The sequence below is a fragment of the Rhizopus delemar genome, genomic scaffold (assembly GCF_000149305.1).
Source record: "Rhizopus delemar RA 99-880 supercont3.2 genomic scaffold, whole genome shotgun sequence".
Classification (NCBI taxonomy): domain Eukaryota; kingdom Fungi; phylum Mucoromycota; class Mucoromycetes; order Mucorales; family Rhizopodaceae; genus Rhizopus; species Rhizopus delemar.
In genome coordinates, this window is record NW_027137828.1 from 2,123,664 (window position 1) to 2,142,815 (window position 19,152).

Here is a 19,152-nt window from a genome sequence, read left to right on the forward strand (position 1 = left end):
AAGGAAATGGCTAACATTCGTTCCAAATTCAAAGGTATTATAATTGCATATGAATTATTAAAGAAAAAAAGCTAATGCTTCAAAAGAGGGAAATCTCAATGGATATCAAAAGAAAAAGTATGTCTGCAAGTTATTATACATGTACATTCTTGGTTGGGAAATTGACTTTGGACATCTCGAGGCTGTTAATTTGATATCAAGTCAAAAATATAGCGAAAAGCAAATAGTAAGCAGAGCAACTAAAGTAGGAAAAAGAGGAGCTGAATTTATCTTGTATAGGGCTATTTGGCAGTGACATTGTTGTTTCATGAAAATAGCGACCTTGTTCGACTTGTCGTCAATTCAATTAAGAAAGATCTCGAAGATATGAATGAAATCAACAATTGTTTAGCTTTACATGCTATTGCTAACATTGGTGGGCGAGAAATGGCCGAAAGCCTTGCAACTGATGTTCATCGTTTATTGATTTCACCGTAAGTATAAGAATTGAGAATGCATAGCGATGTTTCTTATCTGTTCTTTAGGACATCAAAGAGCTTTGTAAAGAAGAAGGCAGCGTTGACGTTATTACGTCTATATCGCAAGCACCCAGATGTGATTCCTGTGACTGATTGGGCCGATAGAATTGTATATCTAATGGATGAACATGACTTGGTAAAATTCTTACATAAATTATGCGCTATTGAAACTAATTGTTTATATTCACTGACAAAAGGGAGTTGCTTTGAGTGTAACAACATTAGTGCTGACATTAGCGCAAAACTTTCCTGTAGAATATAGCAGATGCTATGAAAAGGCCGTGAATCGGTTGAAGAGAGTAAGACGCAATAAATATCCTTTTCTGCAGTAATAATAATACGTGTGTACAACATAGATCTTAATAGACAGAGATTACAGTGTGGATTACGTTTATTATAAGGTTCCTATCCCTTGGTTACAAGTGAAATGCCTCCGTCTTTTACAGTACTATCCTCCTCCAGGTATAAATGATTTTTATTGATATAACTTATATATTTAAATTTCATGCTTATGTTAGATGATGCCAAATTACGTAGCGATATCAGTGAATTATTACAAATTATTATCACCGATTCTCAAGATACACCTAAAAATGTTCAACACAGCAATGCACAAAACGCCGTTCTTTTTGAAGCAATTAACCTTGCCATTCATCTTGACAGCAACTCCAGTATCTGTGCACAAGCTGCATCGCTTTTAGGACGTTTCATTTCGAGTAAAGAGACGAACGTGCGATACCTTGGTTTAGAAACCATGTCGCATTTGGCAGCCTGTGTAGATTCGTTAGAGCCTATCAAACGACACCAAGAGACAATATTGATGTCACTTCGCGATAAGGATATCAGTGTTCGACGACGTGGTCTCGATTTGCTTTATTCTATGTGCGACACATCCAATGCCAAAGTTGTCGTCTCTGAACTACTTCGATATCTTCAAGTAGCCGATTATGCCATGCGGGAAGAGATGGTACTCAAAATTGCTATCTTAGCAGAGAAGTTCGCCTCATCCTACTCTTGGTACGTAGATATTATCCTACAGTTGATCTCGACTGCCGGTGAACAAGTAGGTGAGGAAGTCTGGTTCCGTGTTGTTCAAATTGTGACCAACAATGAAGAACTGCAAGAGTATGCTGCAAAGACTGTATTAAATTATTTGGGATCACCTCAGTACAATGAGACTTTGGTTAAGGTAGGCGGCTATATCTTGGGTGAATATGGACACTTGATTGCCAATTTGAATGGCTGTAGTCCAATTGAGCAATTTACAGCAATCCATAACAAATTCAATCTTTGCTCACTTCAGACTCGTGCACTTTTATTGACAACCTATGTTAAATTTGTGAACTTGTTTCCTGAAATCAAAGGTCAGATCCTGCCTGTTCTGAATCAGTACAGATATGTGTTAGATGCCGAATTGCAACAACGTGCTTGTGAATACTTTTCAATCTCAACAATGCAAACCGATGATCTACTTCAAACTGTATGTGAGGAGATGCCTCCTTATCCTCAACGAGAATCCACACTGTTGTTGAAATTAAACCAAAAGCATGGCGATACAGAAGACAAGCGTGTGTGGGTTATAGGTGGCAAAGAAGCAAACGCTGAACGACAAGATACTCTAAAGCGCATGGTCTCTGTTCGTTCAACTTCTGTAGATAACCTTCACTCTACAAACATGACCCATCCGGCGTCATCAGTTCCTATAAGGTCTGCTACAATGCCTGTGACAAATACCTATTCAAACAGTGAGCCCGATTTGCTTATGTTCAACGACCTAAGCTTAGAACCTCAGTCTACTATCACACATATGCCTACCAATGTTCCATTGGCTGTTGGATACGAATTAGGATATAATATGCTACTGAAATATCGTGAAGGTGTATTGTATGAAAATGCACAAGTTCAAATATCAGCCAACTCAGAATATCACGGTTCACACGGTCGAATGGCTCTCTATCTGACCAATAAGTCATCTAACCCAATGACTGGCATTAATATGATGGTAACATCTATTGAACAAGTTAAGGTCGAATTGGCCGCATCTGAAACAGATATACTTTCACCTGGTGCACAGATACAACGTTTAGTAACGGTTGTGTGCGAAGACTTGTTTGCTGAGTCACCTGATCTTTATATTCGTTATAATGCAGAAATACTTCATCTCAAATTACCTATTATCATTACCAAGTTCCAAGAGCCAATTACAACAATGGATGAAGCGAACTTTTTTAGACGTTGGAATCAGATTGGTGGACCTCCTCGTGAGAGTCAAGTTATTTTTAAAAGTGAGGTACCCATTCAGCTATCTACCACAGCCTCTATCCTCCAAGCATTCGGCATTGGCTTATTGAGTAATGTAGATCCCAATCCCAATAATTATGTAGGCGCAAGTATTGTGGACGCTGGTAAACAGGGAGGAAAAATAGGCATCTTGTTAAGATTGGAACCTAACTTGGAGCAAAATGTAAGCTTCAATACCTTTACTAATGAAACATGTATTTACATTTATTCTTGTAGATGTATCGTCTTACGATAAGAACGCCTACTGAAGGCGCATCAAATCTATTGCGTGAAATATTAGAAAGACCTTTAACATTTGGATCATAAAAAGCATACCCCTTCTTCTTCTTTTCTCTTTGGTTATTTTGTAACGCACAAATGTGTTAAAGTATATAAAAAGTCTTTTATTATTATACAATGAAAAAAGAAAGGGGGGAAAGTGAAAAAGAGCGTGCGAGAGTGAGAGAACTAGTAGAGGAAAGCTATTTTTTTTTTTTTTTTACTTTTTCTCTAGTTTATATGAACAGGTCCTTTTTTTTTTTGTAAAGAAGCGGTATATGTTACAAATGGTACAACTTGTTTCTATTCTTTTTGTCTTCCTTCCTCTTTATGATGTAAGTCTATTATTGTGTTGATGATGTACTATTGGAAGTAGCCATTACATCATCCAATAAAGCTGGACTGACTAAAGTAGTTGCCAAAAAGGTTTCACCTTGTCTAGTTGAAGCAGTTGTTGTAATTTCACTGACTGTCCTTGATGTTTCTTTTGGAACAGAGACCTGTCCTGGGGTTTCATTCGTTGATTGCATAGATGATTCTTGTTGTTGCTGTTGCTGATCTTCTTCCTCTTCTGCCACAGTATCGATGGCTGCTGTTGGTTCTTTTTTATTTTGGTTCATTACTTCCAGGACATCTTCTACTTCAACCGCTACACTTGCTTCCAAATCAAAGTAATTGCGACAGAGCGGACAAGAAAATCCAGGGTAATTTTGAAAGACAATTGGACGTAAACATTTAAAGTGAAAGACGTGAGAACATGGTGCAACAAAGAGAGCTTGAAAAGGAGCAATGGCATATAAACAGATGCAGCACTCTTGAATATCAGCAGGCTGCGGTGATTCGTCTGACGTATTGTCGTGTGTTCTTGTGAGTTCTCTAGAGATGTCATTGTTAAATGTATCCGCGGCAGCAGCAGGAGTAGAAATGATTTGAGAGCGCAATTGCTGAAAGGCAGCACGAGTGAATGGAGTTGGCTGTGGCTCTGTACGGTTGATTTCAACACGGATACGAACAGCACGATAAATGGATTCAATACCACCTTGATAGTCAACACCCAGTTGAACAATATCACCGTCTTTCACTTCCTGTTGTTGGCTCTCATGGTTTGGTGGACTGAGTCTAAGACGATTAACAAATGTACCACTTGAAGATCCAATGTCACGAATAAAGACCTAATGAAGAAAAATGTATTTTTTAGACTTCTTGATTTGGAATATATTATTCAAAATATATATATACCTTTCCTTGTTCAGTCCATAACTCAGCATGGTTGCGACTTACAACTTTACTTTTAAAAGACAGTCTTTGTTCTATTGAATTTCTATCAGAAAATCGACCAATACGATACATAACACCAGGTTCAAGCTCTCTATCAATAATATCAAATACAAAACTACGGCTGGAAAGCCCAACATTGGGTACAAGTCGAATACGTGGCTTGTTTACAGACTGGCTTTCTGATTCTTGTGACTGATCATAAGTTGATTCTTGGTTGTTTAAAGGTGGAGTAATAGGGCTTGAAGTAGATAAACGTCTGTGAGCTCTGCGAATACTTGCAAACCCCCGGGATATCAAAGCAGGTGATGAAGAAGTGTTTGAAGCTGATAAACTGCGATTACGAGGCATAGCTGAAATATTATTTATTGTAACTATAGTATCACAAGTATACATATATTTTCTTTCATGAAAAAACAAAGAAAAAAAAAGAAGCAAAAAAAAAAAGAAAAAAAAGACACTCTTTTGTTTCTCTGGGAGAAAAAAAAAAAAGATATAAATGATTGCAACGGGGTTTCATTCTTTTTATTCTTACTCCGTATGTCTTCATTAAGAAATCTATACATCAGATTGGATAAATCAAACTCCGATTTGTTATTGAAGATTGTTGTTGCTTGCAATACTCATTAACAACCTCAGTTAAAAGGTCAGTGCACACATACACACACATACAAGAGCATATAAAATGAATATTTCAATATTAGCCAATATCCTAAAGAAACAAAAAAGAAGAAATTAGGCACAAGTTTGAGGGCTGAAAGAAAGGAATCAAGTGCTTTATACAAAAAAAGCAATTGTCTTCATTTACTGGTTGTTACATTGTTGCACATGGTAACATTACTGCAAAGGGGAAATAAGGATAATAATTTACTTTTGGCAAAAAAAAAAAGATATTTAACTGCAGCACTTTTGTAAGTCAAACGGTAATACACATATACAACTGTTTTTAACAAACAATTGAAAAACTTCTTTACAATTGAAACTTTAGAGGATTTGACGTCATTTAAATCGGATTAAAAAACTTTTTTTTTTATCGTAAATGATATTTTTCAGCTTAAGTAATTGAAAAATACTTTATTATTGTGATTTAATAATAATGATAATATTAGGCAATAAGCATTAGAATAAAGGGATATGTGAATGTGTAACTTATCCAAATAACATAAACTTAAAGAGATGATCAGACACTTGTTTATACTTGCAAAATGTTTATTTTGTAGAAAAAGAATGGACTTTTAAAAATAGAAATAATAAAAAAAAATAGAAAGGGGAGAAAACAATTGCTTTTTTTTTTTCTTTTTCCTTTCTTGCACTCATTATTAAGCAAGAAACAATGGCGTTTTTCAATAGCCATGATGCTCATAGTGTAGAATACGTAGATGCTATCCCTGAAAATTATAAAACAAAAAAACAACAGAGATTATGGAAATACATTGCTGTAGCAGTTGCAACCATTGTTATCATTATTGTTGTCGTGGTTGTAGCCGTGGTTGTTACGGACAATAAAAAAAAATCGAGTACCTCAACTTACTCTCTTTCCCAGTATGCACACCTGACACAGATAGTATCCAACAATGACACCTCACTTCAACAAAAGGAACGTATATTTGTTGTAGGCGATGTACACGGATGCATAGATGAATTCAATTCCCTGCTAGACACTATAAAATACAACACAACCACGGACCAAATTATTCTTGCAGGCGACATAACATCCAAGGGACCTGACAGCCTGGGCGTTATTCGCCGTGCCAAGGAATTAGGTGCGCTTTGCGTCCGCGGTAACCATGACGATAAAGTAATTCGATTCAAGACGTTTGAGAATGAAAAGGGACAGAATTCAATGTATCCACTCAATGCAGTCATGCCAGAAGGCAATGTTCCTGACCCATTGAAATTCAAGAATTATCATGAGCCATTAGCTTTGTAAGTCTTGTTTATGTTTTTTCGAGTCTTATCTAATTTTTTTTTTCTCTTTTAATATACGCCTATACAGAAACATGTCACAAGAAGACTATGACTATCTCGTTTCTTGTCCTGCAATTCTTCATATTCCGTTCTTAAATAATACTATTATTGTGCATGCAGGCCTAGATCCTAGCATTCCTTCTTTAAAAGATCAAGTTCCTTATTTGGTTATGAATATGCGTGACATAGACAGTCAAAAAGAGCCTACACGAGAAAGTGGAGTAGGAACGCAATGGGCAGTTGAATGGAACTCTTACCAGCAAAGTTTGACTCTTAATAACACAATGATTTACTATGGACATGACGCGGGTCGCGGTTTAAATATACAACAATATACTTTTGGTTTGGACACAGGTTGTGTTTATGGTGGTAAGCTGACAGCGATGAATATCAAGACACATGAATTGGCTCAAGTTAATTGTGCAACACATTATTCCAATGACGGCGCTGAAGACGATTAGAAAAACTCCCTCTTTTCCTTTTTACACCAATAAAATGTATAAAACTAATAGACAAGTCACGCTGCTATCGCCTCTAGCCTTTTTCCTCCCTTCTCTCTCTCTCTTTTTTTTTTTTACACAAAAACACAAATGACAAACGACGATAGTTACATGGCAATGATAAACAACCCAGTCATTAACCCTCCTCGGACTGAAAAGCAACCGAGTCCGCTGAAACAAAACACAAAGTTAAAACCAGCCTCATTTCCTCCTGTCCAACAAGCACAAGATTTACTCACGAGTGCAACTCAAGATGTTTATCTGTCTTCAGAATCTGATGAGCCATTTGAATGGATCAACACAATTACCGAAAGAAACTCTCTACCAATTACAATAGACGACCTTGAAGTACTTGGCTTATTAAACGGAAACGAAAGCAACCAACTCAAGATAAAGTCAGTGCGGGAAGTTTTACAAAAGGAGGAGTACCAAAACATTGTGAAGGCCTTGGAAAAACTGGGTGAATTGACACAGCAAGAAAGCAAGGTTTATTTGGTTGGCGAGTACTCTATCACAGTTTTAATTCTGTCTATTATCCATTATGAGCAGCAAACAGCTATTGTTGGATTAAAGAGTTTATTAATTCAAACTTAAGGGTTTTTATAAACAAATACGCGTTTTCGATTTTTGTCTCTTTTTTTCTTCTTTTTTTGTCGTTGCATGAAAAAACTTTTTTTTGTAACTCCAAATGAAAACAAAAAGCCTCTAAATTTTATGTTTTACATCATATTTTGGTAAGATAACCCCTTCAGTTGTGGAAAGGTAACATATAAAAGGGTAAATTCTTTTTTTTTTTCCTGCTTTTATCTATACTTTTTCTTTTTCTTTTATTTCTTTAAAGTAAAAAATGGCAGTGTAAGTTGAATTCATTTTCATCTTTCTTCTTTTTGATCCTAAAGCTTTGCTATAGTGCAGATATTGGTCTTATTGGTTTGGCCGTCATGGGTCAAAACTTAATTTTAAATATGAATGATCATGATTTTGTTGTATGCGCTTACAACCGTACAACGTCTAAAGTAGACCACTTTTTAGAAAATGAAGCTAAAGGTATATAATCGTATGTTCTTTTGAAGGAATAGTTGGCTAATCTTTTTTAATAGGTACTAAGATTGTTGGTGCCCATTCTGTTGAAGAACTGTGCTCTAAGCTCAAGAGGCCCAGAAAGATCGTTTTACTTGTCAAGGCAGGTTCAGCAGTAGATGCCTTCATTGAACAGCTTTTACCCCATTTGGAAAAAGACGATATTATCATTGATGGTGGCAATTCTCACTTTCCTGATTCAATTCGTCGTGCTCAAGCATTGGAGGAAAAGGGTATCTTGTTTGTCGGCTCCGGTGTTTCTGGCGGTGAAGAAGGTGCTCGTTACGGACCTTCTTTAATGCCTGGTGGAAATCCTAGAGCTTGGGAGCATATTAAACCAATCTTCCAAGCTATTGCTGCCAAGGCTCCTGATGGTGCTCCTTGTTGTGATTGGGTTGGTGAGTCAGGTGCTGGCCACTATGTTAAAATGGTTCACAATGGAATTGGTAAAATATTGCTGCTGCTTCTTATGTGCAGGAAAGACTAATCTAAGCATTTTTACATGTATATAGAATATGGTGACATGCAGTTGATTAGTGAAGTTTATCAAATCATGAAAGAAGTACTTCACATGCCTGAAGATGAAATGGCCGAAGTATTTGAGACATGGAATAAAGGAGAACTTGATTCGTTCTTGATCGAAATTACCCGTGATATCCTTAAATACAAGGACACGGATGGTAAGCCCTTGGTGACTAAGATTCGTGATACAGCTGGCCAAAAAGGTACCGGTAAATGGACTGGTATCGACTCCTTGGACCGCGGTATTCCTGTAACCTTAATTGGTGAAGCTGTCTATGCTCGATGTCTGTCATCACTCAAAGATGAACGTATACGAGCTTCCAAGATCTTGAAGGGACCTACGAGTGGTAAATTTACGGGTGATAAGAAGAGGTTGCTTGATGCTCTTGGCCAAGCACTCTATGCGTCCAAGATTGTTTCTTATGCTCAAGGTTTTATGCTCATGCGTCAAGCCGGTGTTGATTATAATTGGAACTTGAACTTTGCTGGTATTGCTTTGATGTGGCGTGGTGGTTGTATCATTCGTTCCGCCTTTTTAGGAAAGATTAAGGATGCCTATAATAACAATCCCAAGCTGGAAAACTTGCTGTTTGATCCATTCTTCCAAGAAGCAACTGCAAAGGCACAAGAATCTTGGCGATACGTTGTTGCCACTGCAGTTACTGCTGGTATCCCCACACCTGCTCTCTCAACTGCCCTTAACTTTTATGATGGTCTTCGTCACGAGATGTTGCCTGCTAACTTACTTCAGGCCCAACGTGATTATTTTGGTGCTCATACCTATGAACGGTTGGACTCTCCTGGTAAATTTATTCATACCAACTGGACTGGTAAAGGCGGTAATGTTGCGGCCTCCAGCTACAATGCTTAAATAAGAATTAAAAAAAAAGTATGTTGTTTGTGTAAATATTCTTTGTTACACTATTTGTCGCAATCTTTTACATGTTATCTTTCAAATTTATGTCCTTTTTTCTTCTTTTATTCGTTATTACCAAAAATGGTAAACTTGATATATCCTTTTGCTCTTGGCCTATTGGCAAGTGCTGTACAAGCAAACATAGTAAAAGAAGTAGACCCTAAAACAATCGAAACGAGAGGACTAGGTGCTTTGTAAGAGAGAGAAAAAAAAGAAGACACATGAATTAAACTAATGGCAATGTAGTTTTGTAGAATTCTATAAAACTAATAACCTTGCATGTCAAAATTTTGGTAAACCTTTTTTTTATTATTATTCATTGCCTTATTTTTAACATATTCTTTTTTATTGGAACCAGCTCCTCAATATGAAGAGCTCGCTTCAGTCCACCAAGGTGATGGTGTATCTTTTGGTAGAATTAACTGCGATGATTATAGTCAGTACTGCCAAGAAAAAGGTGTCAATGGCGATGATCTACCTGCACTCTTGACTAGTCTTCACCTTAATCCTTGGAAGATATATAAAGGGGATTTTGTTTCTTTGGATACTGTTGATCAGTTCATTAGAGATAACAAACCCTTTAGAAATACAGAAGGTCAAAGTAAATCAATCACATCCTCCGAAGAATTGAAGGCTATCACAGAAAGTAAAGAACCTTGGTTTATCAAGTTTTATGCACCTTGGTGTGGGCATTGTAAAAACTTGGCACCAGAATGGATCCAAGTAGCAAATCGATTGAAAAATAGAGTAAACGTGGGCGAAGTGAATTGCGATGCCAATAAAGGTTTGATTTTTTTTTAAAAAAAAAGGGAGGGGTGGGGCAGAAACAAATGATTTACCTTTTTTCTTTAGATTTATGTAATGAGTATCAAATATCTGGACTACCCACTCTGAAATAGTAAAGAATACATGATTAGATATAAAAAAGGTGATTTAACATATATTTTTTGTCAGCTTTGTACATGGTACCTCTATTCAATATTATGGAGAAAGAGTAGCTGATCCATTGGTTGAGTTTGCCATGGACTATTCTAATACAGCTGTCCGAGGTGTCCGTCGAGATGAAGCATTTGATGATCTTCTCAAGAAAAATGATGTCAACTTGATTTATGTGACAGAGAATAAAGAGAAAAAGGATATTGAAAGGTTAGAAAGGATTGCACCCAGCTACTTGCAATCTCTGCCTTTCTATACCACTATGGATCCCAAGACCACACAACGACTTGGGCTTACTCAAGAGCAATTACCCGCGATCACAATTCTCAAAGATGGACATCAATTTGTGTATAACAACGAAGAGGACTTGGCCAGCTGGATTGAAAAACATAGTAAACCATTAGTGACCAGCATACAATCACATAATTCGAATCAAATTTTGAGGAAACAACATGGCACTGTTGTCTTGGGTCTATTTGCCACAGATGATCTTGATTCACTCAAGGCTCTGCGAAAGTTAGCGGCTGAGTGCACAGAAGACGATGTACTATTTGCTTATTTGGACAGCTGGGCTTATGCTAACTTTGTCTCTCGCATGTATGGTATAAGCGTAATGCAACTTCCTGCTGTTGTCCTTTTGCAGCCTCAGCAGCAGCAGTATTACAAGTTTATTAAGGATCAAGAGCTGTTTAATATTGCCAAGGCGCCTCAAGAAATCCTGAATGCCCTCAGGCATCTTGATACCCTTACACCCATCTCCACTGCACCCTCGAAAGCAATTGGCGTTGCGGGAAAAATAGTTGACTTTATTCAACAGTATTGGGTCTTGTTCAGTGGTGGATTCTTTGTTCTTTTGGTAGGTTTGACCATCTTGATTTCAACAAGTGAAACAAGTCAACCAGTGAAGAAATCAGATTTGAAAAAGGAATAGTAATAAAAGCTATTTATTGAATAAGGAGTGTATGTAATAAGGATATATATGCATTAGTTTCGGTTTATCAGTGATCTCTATTTACAAAAGTTCTTCCTATACAAGGATCAATGGGCGGTAATATAGGTGGCGGGCTCAATTTGGGTAATGTACGTTGTTGCTTATCTGATTCTGACAGGGAAGAAGGAGTGTGCTGAACCTTGGTTTTTAATGCTTTCATGACTTTATTATGTGAGGCTAATTTATCTTCATTTTCAGAAAAAGAAGCTCGACTTCTTTTTTTCTCGGTGGGTGATATCGGTGTGGTTGGTTGAAAATAAGGGTGAGATAATGGATGAGCAGAATGTGGATAATAACGATCATGATCTTCCGGTAAAGTGATACGAGCAAATGCCTGCTGTTGAACTGGTATTAAATAAGGTAGAGAATAAGATGACCCTTGATGTGTTTGCTCTCTAGCCAGCTGAAGGTCAAGTTGACGCAGATGAATTCTGACTTCCTCTGTCTTTAGTACGATTTGTGCCGTTTGCTTCTTTATTAAAAAGTTTATTTTTATTATCACTCGTATTATATAAAGGCTTCATTATATTTACTTTGTCTTCTTCTGATTTCGCCATCAAGACATGCTTTAATAGTTCAGGATTACTTTCGTACTTATTAAGTATCTCTTTTATTGAAATCTCTTGTTGTGGAGGCGTTGGCCATTGAAAAGTCGGTGAGTTGGATTGAGGTGATGAAGCCATTTATATAAAAAAAAAAAAAAAAAAAAAAAACGAATGGAATTTTAATTATGTTTACAATTCAATCAATGATTCTTCATCATCCTCGGTTGTCGATTTTCTAGCATTTTAATTTTTTTTAATTGATAAAGATCAAAATGTATTAGTCAACATAAAAAGTAAACAATTGAAATATATGATTAAACATTGCTTTCTCTGGCACATTTGACCCTTTAAGCAATAATGGAGTCTATCTTACCTGAAACAACCAAAATACTATATGTGGTGGATTAATAACGTATAGGAAAGCATACGCTGATGAGTACAAAGAATGTAATGTTTCAACCTTAATTGAAATACATTTACATTTTAGTAAAGAGGAATAATGAAAATTAAAATGAGCCATTCAATAATAGCATGATAAACAAATATGAAAATCGTAACCATGGTTATCAGCATTGTAAGATTTATGATTTGAATGGTCTTATGTCCAATTTTGTTATTTTTTTTTTAAAAAAAAAAATGTCGCACTTTTACAAGTTTTATAATACAGCATATATATAAAAGCGAAAAAGGTGGCATTTATCTGAAAACTGTATAAATACAGAGACTCAACAGGTTAGTTATCATATTACATGTGTAGGTTTCGAACACTGTACTAATCAAAGAAAGGTAAAGTTTTATTTAATTGTATCTGGTTCACCTGTGAATTCAACGCTTTAAAGAATGGTAGAATTATTCAAACCAACTTCATATTGTATCACATGTAAACATAAATCAAGAACAAAATGTGCTCAGTAATATTATTTCATATCTAAAACGATGGAATAAGTCATTTATCATGAATTTCTCAACTGTAGTAACTTGAAGAAGACACAACATCTTTTTATTTAAATGAACCTCTTTTTAAGCATTATATTTAATCTGATTCAATCTACTTTCAACACCTATTGTTTACTATGACAATTTTGTAATGATCAAGCAATATTAAAGGGCACCGACATTTAATATAGCATCAAGATAAAAACACAAATCGTCAGATATAGACCAAATAAATCTACTCTACTCTGATAACAATATTGTAAACGGCCATGAACATGGGCCTTACACTACCTGCCACCATTTGTCCAATCTTTTGCATTACATAACTGCATATAGCATTACTCTGCAGAGACAAATTGTGGCAAATTTAATCATGACCACAGAGAACAAAGGATAAGCTCTGCCGATCTCCATTTTCATCAAATTGCGCCGAGGATGACCGTAGCCAAAAAGGGTGCCACAGATGTATTTCCAGTTTCGATTTGGCCTGCTGTCTCCAAGGTGGTAAGTATCAATCTAACACTACGCATTCGCTTTCGACTTTCATGAACAGCTTGGTAACCAAAGTATAAGTGGTCAAGTACAGTTCTGACAGAGCAGAGAGACTTTAACGCTGTATCTACATTATATGGTGCCTGGTTGTCTTTATTGATCCGGTAGATATATCCAGTCAGAGCAAACCCAACGGTCCCGATTAAATTAACTTTAATATCCTGAAATCAAAAAGTTGTCACCCAACGGAACCTATTAGCGGCCCTATTAAAATTAATAGATCTGAAAATTTCGCCCAAAGGTATTAAGTTAATAAGAATTATCAGACCTATTGTGAGATTGGAGTTTGTAACGTTTTTGTAGTATAAAGTAGGCTTGTTATAAAGGATTTTTGACTTGAGACCAAGGTTTTGAATAGTGTTTGGTTCCCAAAATAGTAATAGATTGAATATAAGTTCGCTTGTAATAAGTGACCACCAGATCTTGTTAAGTAGATCAAACTGTTTTGAGTAAAGTAAAATAAAAAGGTAAAATAAAAGGGATTACAATGAAGTATATATTTTTCAAGGAATTTCTTGTTCTTGATGTTAAGTAAAATAAAAGAAAAACAAAGAAATTTACTTTGAGTGATATTTATTAAAATAATTAAAAATTAAAGTAGTGAAGAAAGAATATTGTGAAAAGTAAGTAAAGCATCTGAAATATTGAAGATATTTATATGTTTTTGGCTTTTCTGATTATATGCTGCTTTTAATGATTTTGTGGATATTCTATATTTTTTTGTATTTTTCTGGATTTATCTGTATTCATACGTGTTTGTTTATATTTTTCTGGATTTGAAGAAGTTAGATAGAGAAAGTCAAAGGCTGTCAAATTTTGCTGCATTGCATTACATTATTATCTTTTGTGTAACGTCATATTTAAATCATCTTAACAATGGATCTTTAACTTTCTCGCTTATATGTCACCTCAGAATGCAATAAGTTGAGTTTTCTATACATTGAGAATGCAATAAGTTGATGGATGATTGCGTTTTTAGTTTAAATAAAGCTGAATTTTACTATGATAAACATTGCAAAACAATTTCAACTACATTGCTGAATTTTCTGACATGCGAAAATATTCCTCAACGCAGTTGGCAGAGTAATCATGAGTTTTGATGTGTACAGAGTGATATCCGTATTCATAAGCTACATGGTGTGTGGCAGCTGCCATTTTCTGGTAAGGTAAAATGTAGCTTTGCTAGTAGTTTTGTACTTATACTGAAGAAAGCGGTAATCCTTAAGTTAAATGACTTTAATAATACTAATAAATACACTTTGGCACATTCTGAAACGGCAGCAAAAATTTTTTTTTGTCGTAGGTTGGTGATTGCAAGAAGCCATCTGCAATGAGACGAAGATGATCCCCGATGCGATTTCGGTTGACAACTTTATGACCAGAAAGTGACCTGACATAGTAGGTTTCTTCGCCATATTCAAGATTAAAGCCTTTCAAAGCAAGAAGATACTAATTTGCTACGTTTTGAAACTGATTAAATTTGATGAGTCGTTCTGCTATAACTGCGTAAACATCGCCAGAGCTCATGTCAATTTTAAAAAATATAGTGTAGAAGTTTTAATAGGGCCCGAGTTAATAGGGACCCTAAAGTGACATCCTCACAAAAGGTATTAAATATTTATCTCCGACCTATTAAAGTTAATCTAATACCCCTCTACCGTTGGGTTTGCTCCCACGATTGAGGCTAAATTAATAATAAACATTATAAGCACTAACAAAAAAGTCAACATGAGAAGCAGTACAAGCTCGAGCATAAAGCTAACTCTATTTGGCACTGTCAATCTGAATAAATAAACGTTTAATTAATCAAGTCTTGCGAAAGATGCAACTGTACCTCTTTAAATGCTATTTGACATTCCTTATAATGAGATTAGCTGTTATGTCCAATCAATTTGAACTTTTTTTTTAAAAGAAAAGAAAAGGCCCAACTAAATCATGCAATTATAATATGATATATTCATAGATAGCAAAAAATCACGTTTAAAGAGGCATAAAAAGGAGATGAGCCAGAGAAGGCTCTCTTTTCATCATGTCAATACAGGCATTACTTGTTCAATGGGTTAGTGTAAAATATGACATCATTAAATACACAAACATGATTTCACATGAAATTTAAAAAAAAGGCTTTATTTTGAACAAAATTTTAGAATTACTGACGAGAACGAACAATATCAGCGAATTCAGGCTTAAGACAAGCACCACCGACCTATACGTAAAAAATAAAATCAGTAAATAGGATCCCCCCCCTTTTTTTTTTTGCAAGTTCAACTTACCAAGAAACCATCAATATCAGGCTTAGTGGCTAAATCCTTACAGTTACCGCCGTTGACTGAACCACCGTAGAGGATACGGGTCTTTTCAGCAGCCTCAGCAGAAACATTCTCAGCCAACCATTTACGCAAGAAGTGGTGAACTTCTTGAGCTTGATCGGGGGTAGCGACCTTACCAGTACCGATAGCCCAGACGGGTTCATAGGCAACAACAACGTTAGTCCAGTCGTTGATTTCATTGGCGATGGCCTTCATTTGACGAGCAACAACATCGTTGGTGATGTTTTTCTCACGTTCTTCGAGCTTTTCACCAATACAGGCAATTACAGACACACCAGCGTCAAGAGCGAAACGAGTCTTTTGACCGACAAGTTCATCAGATTCCTTGAAATATTCACGACGTTCAGAGTGACCGAGAATGACCCAGTTGACACCAAGATCCTTGAGCATTTGAGGTGAGAGTTCACCAGTGTAGGCACCAGAAGCCTTGATGTAGGTGTTTTGGGCAGCAACTTTGATTTCCTTCTTGACAGCTTGGTTAACGCGGTCAATGTAGAGAGCAGGAGGAGCAACGACAACCTCTGTTGTTTTATTTAGAAAGGTTTGTAAATAAAAAAAAAAAAAAAACTTTTTACTTGCCTGTGTTGGCGGGAACATCAATGTTATTCAAAAGTTCAACAAGTTTGTTGACTTCAGCAACAGAGCCATTCATTTTCCAGTTACCGCCGATAAAGAAGTTACGAGTCATTTTTATTACTGTAATAACAACAGGTTAATTATTGTTATTGAATATATATTTTAACACGTACTTTTTTATTGTTTAAAAAAGAAGAGTTAAAAAAAATGAAAAAAAATCGAAACATGTAATGTTTTCGATCGGAATATGAAAATACGATGGGTGAGATAGATTAAATGGATAATACTTTTTTTTTTTGTTTTTTTTGGTTGGTCACATTCACTGATATACTTTATAAGAAATACATTTGAACTGTTTGATTCAACTTGGATTGATTAAGTGTGAGTGATGAATTTGAAATACACAGTACATCAATTCCATCCTTGTTTAATTCTTCAAGTCACAATCGGGAAATCAACACAAGTTGTCCAATCAAATGAATTTAATAATTGGCAGTAAATGCAAAAAAAAAAAAAAATCATGTCAAGGATTTTATTCAATAATTTATTGAATACTCGTTTGAGATTTGTTTTTACTTTAGCTTATACACCCTTTTTGTGTCTCTTTACTATTCGCTATATGGTCCTAACATCAAAATAGATAATCTTTAAATTTTATCCTCACAGACATCTGACATACACTTTAAGTTTCAAATAACAAGGCAATAAATCCTTTACAATAAAAAAAAAAAAGAAAAACTTAATAACTTCTTTTTCAAGCTTAACCTTGTCATGAATCTATTCTTTTCAGGTAGGCTAATGATATTACAAGATAATAGATAATCAGATAATGGTTTTATAAGCGTAATTTTAAAATCGAATGACTGTATTTTATTATCAGGTACTAATCATCTTTATTATACTTTCATACAATCCATAATCAATTTATCTTCATATCGACTGTTTTAAAAAAAGAGAACGTTAGGTAAAGCAAAATATATTTTGACTCTTCTTCTATCAGTGGTACATTTGAACTAAACAAAATGAACAAATAGTATCTCTGCACTTTAGTTTGCTTACCTTTCATTTTTGATTGAAAAGAAAACCATTCTCTTTAAGCCAAGTTAACATTCTATTTTCCTTCCTTTGTATGCCTCACAGATATCCTTTTTCTTTATTCGTTAGTCATCAACCTAGTCAGAGTTTATGAATATAATTCGCATTTATTAAATTGTACCGTTTCATCCAATACATCCCAAGGCCTATTTTATTATTCATTTTATTTTGCCTATTTTATTATTCGTTTTATTTTATCTATTTTTATTTACAGCAGCATAATTGGCAAGATTAAATAATGATGTACTTGCAGAATCCATGACGATCTCTACTGAAGGCATCTTTATGAACTGTTCAGACTTCACGCTTTCAAAATCATTATTTGGAAAAGTTGTGTTTAATGTTGTTAAAAGATAAAAGAATGCCTTGCGTAGTGTTGATTGTGTTAACCTTCCAAAGGGGCGAGATGACATACAACCCATCAGATGAAATAGATTCAGACACTAGTGTATTATGTCTATGTTCTAATGTCTTTGTCTGTTCTAGCAGATTTATCTAACAAAAGAATTTATTACAAGATAGAGTTCATTGCAATCTTATTTTACAAGCATACACTTCTATATAGCTTCTTAGTATACATTCAGATGTTTCACATTTGAATATTGAATTTATTAAAGTGAAATTGAAGAAACTTTATTCGTAAAAGGATGAATAATATAAAAAAAAAAGAGAGACAGTGTGTGTTACAAGCCCATTTATTCTATTTGCATGATAAAATTGAGAATCCGAAAATAAAACATTGCGAATAGAACAATGTAAATGTTTCATGCTTTGTATTTTCTTCTGTTATTCAAATCCTTTAGGAACAAAAAAGAAGAATGAAAAAAGAAACCAAGAAAGGATATAAAAAGGTGAAATGATATACATTCATTTTTCTTCATGTCAATCATGTATTCAATCTCTTTATTCGTCTTATTGCTTCACTGGATGATGGTGATCAGTGCTCTTCCGGTGAACAGGATAAGAAAAGGAAAGTATTTTGATCGTGTGGTGATTATTGTATTTGAAAATCAAGGATATATGATTGCTTCAAATGACAATTATCTATCAAATTTAACCAGTCAATATGAAGGTTTCAGTCTTACGAATTACTTGGCCATCACACATCCCTCGCAACCTAATTATGTATGTTTAAGTTCACAATACAGATTGTTTATGATTAGTTTTAGATTGCTTTGATTAGTGGATCAACAAATGGAACTGTGGATGATAATGAAGCTAATATTGATAGGAAGACAATTGTTGATTTATTAGAACCAAAAGGCATCTCTTGGAAAGCATATCAAGAAGATTATTTAGGCAAGTGTCTATCTTTGATGTCTATTGTGTTAACCATAGTAAGAATAGGGGGTTGTGATAAACAGATGAAGATGGGTTTGTATGTTCGTAAACATAATCCATTCATCTCATTCAAGAACATTCAAACCAACAAATCAAGATGTGAAAAGATTGTAAACTCAAACCAATTGGATAAAGACATTAAGGATGACAATGTACCTCAATTCGTATTCTATACACCAAATGTAAGCCAATAAATCAAACCGGTCGCTCTTGTTTACATCTCTTTTAGATGAAGAATGATGCTCATGACACAGACATGACCTTTGGATCAAATTGGCTAAAAAACTTTTTTAAAAGTAGAATCCATCAAAAAGCATTTAATAAGAATACGTTATTTGTTATCACTTTTGATGAAGATGATGGTTCAACGACTGATAATAAGGTATTCACCATCTTATTCGGTCCTGATTTTCATCCTTCAACGAACAAAAAGTATAATGACAAGCAATATGATCATTACTCTTTACTTGCAACTATCGAAGACAATGTAAGTTTTTATTCGTCTGTCTACA

General features: G+C 35.1%; 9 protein-coding genes across 9 annotated transcripts; 6 read left to right on the plus strand and 3 right to left on the minus strand.

The window, feature by feature from the left end:
* Window positions 1-139: 139 nt before the first annotated feature.
* RO3G_03041 (uncharacterized protein) lies at window positions 140-3,067 on the plus strand (the record flags this gene model as incomplete). Its single annotated transcript, XM_067657632.1, has 7 exons — window positions 140-226; window positions 280-473; window positions 525-654; window positions 716-817; window positions 875-980; window positions 1,037-2,923; window positions 3,036-3,067. The coding sequence occupies 7 exons, from the start codon at window positions 140-142 to the stop codon at window positions 3,065-3,067; spliced, it is 2,538 nt and encodes an 845-aa protein (XP_067513733.1).
* Window positions 3,068-3,421: 354 nt separating this feature from the next.
* Window positions 3,422-4,703, minus strand: RO3G_03042 (uncharacterized protein; the record flags this gene model as incomplete). Its single annotated transcript, XM_067657633.1, has 2 exons — window positions 3,422-4,249; window positions 4,317-4,703. 2 exons carry the CDS (start codon window positions 4,701-4,703, stop codon window positions 3,422-3,424), a joined length of 1,215 nt encoding a protein of 404 aa, XP_067513734.1.
* Window positions 4,704-5,685: 982 nt separating this feature from the next.
* On the plus strand, window positions 5,686-6,781 carry RO3G_03043 (uncharacterized protein; the record flags this gene model as incomplete). The annotated part of the gene is made up of 2 exons (XM_067657634.1): window positions 5,686-6,278; window positions 6,349-6,781. 2 exons carry the CDS (start codon window positions 5,686-5,688, stop codon window positions 6,779-6,781), a joined length of 1,026 nt encoding a protein of 341 aa, XP_067513735.1.
* Window positions 6,782-6,910: 129 nt separating this feature from the next.
* Window positions 6,911-7,414, plus strand: RO3G_03044 (uncharacterized protein; the record flags this gene model as incomplete). The annotated part of the gene is made up of 1 exon (XM_067657635.1): window positions 6,911-7,414. One exon carries the CDS (start codon window positions 6,911-6,913, stop codon window positions 7,412-7,414), a length of 504 nt encoding a protein of 167 aa, XP_067513736.1.
* Window positions 7,415-7,667: 253 nt separating this feature from the next.
* RO3G_03045 (6-phosphogluconate dehydrogenase, decarboxylating) lies at window positions 7,668-9,293 on the plus strand (the record flags this gene model as incomplete). The annotated part of the gene is made up of 4 exons (XM_067657636.1): window positions 7,668-7,675; window positions 7,731-7,867; window positions 7,921-8,346; window positions 8,413-9,293. 4 exons carry the CDS (start codon window positions 7,668-7,670, stop codon window positions 9,291-9,293), a joined length of 1,452 nt encoding a protein of 483 aa, XP_067513737.1.
* Window positions 9,294-9,617: 324 nt separating this feature from the next.
* On the plus strand, window positions 9,618-11,205 carry RO3G_03046 (uncharacterized protein; the record flags this gene model as incomplete). The annotated part of the gene is made up of 4 exons (XM_067657637.1): window positions 9,618-9,631; window positions 9,776-10,032; window positions 10,191-10,236; window positions 10,293-11,205. 4 exons carry the CDS (start codon window positions 9,618-9,620, stop codon window positions 11,203-11,205), a joined length of 1,230 nt encoding a protein of 409 aa, XP_067513738.1.
* A 67-nt stretch (window positions 11,206-11,272) lies between these two features.
* Window positions 11,273-11,948, minus strand: RO3G_03047 (uncharacterized protein; the record flags this gene model as incomplete). The annotated part of the gene is made up of 2 exons (XM_067657638.1): window positions 11,273-11,737; window positions 11,799-11,948. 2 exons carry the CDS (start codon window positions 11,946-11,948, stop codon window positions 11,273-11,275), a joined length of 615 nt encoding a protein of 204 aa, XP_067513739.1.
* A 3,499-nt stretch (window positions 11,949-15,447) lies between these two features.
* On the minus strand, window positions 15,448-16,316 carry RO3G_03048 (triosephosphate isomerase; the record flags this gene model as incomplete). The annotated part of the gene is made up of 3 exons (XM_067657639.1): window positions 15,448-15,504; window positions 15,572-16,149; window positions 16,208-16,316. 3 exons carry the CDS (start codon window positions 16,314-16,316, stop codon window positions 15,448-15,450), a joined length of 744 nt encoding a protein of 247 aa, XP_067513740.1.
* Window positions 16,317-18,187: 1,871 nt separating this feature from the next.
* Window positions 18,188-18,834, plus strand: RO3G_03049 (uncharacterized protein; the record flags this gene model as incomplete). The annotated part of the gene is made up of 2 exons (XM_067657640.1): window positions 18,188-18,424; window positions 18,469-18,834. The coding sequence occupies 2 exons, from the start codon at window positions 18,188-18,190 to the stop codon at window positions 18,832-18,834; spliced, it is 603 nt and encodes a 200-aa protein (XP_067513741.1).
* Between the last annotated feature and the right edge of the window lie 318 nt (window positions 18,835-19,152).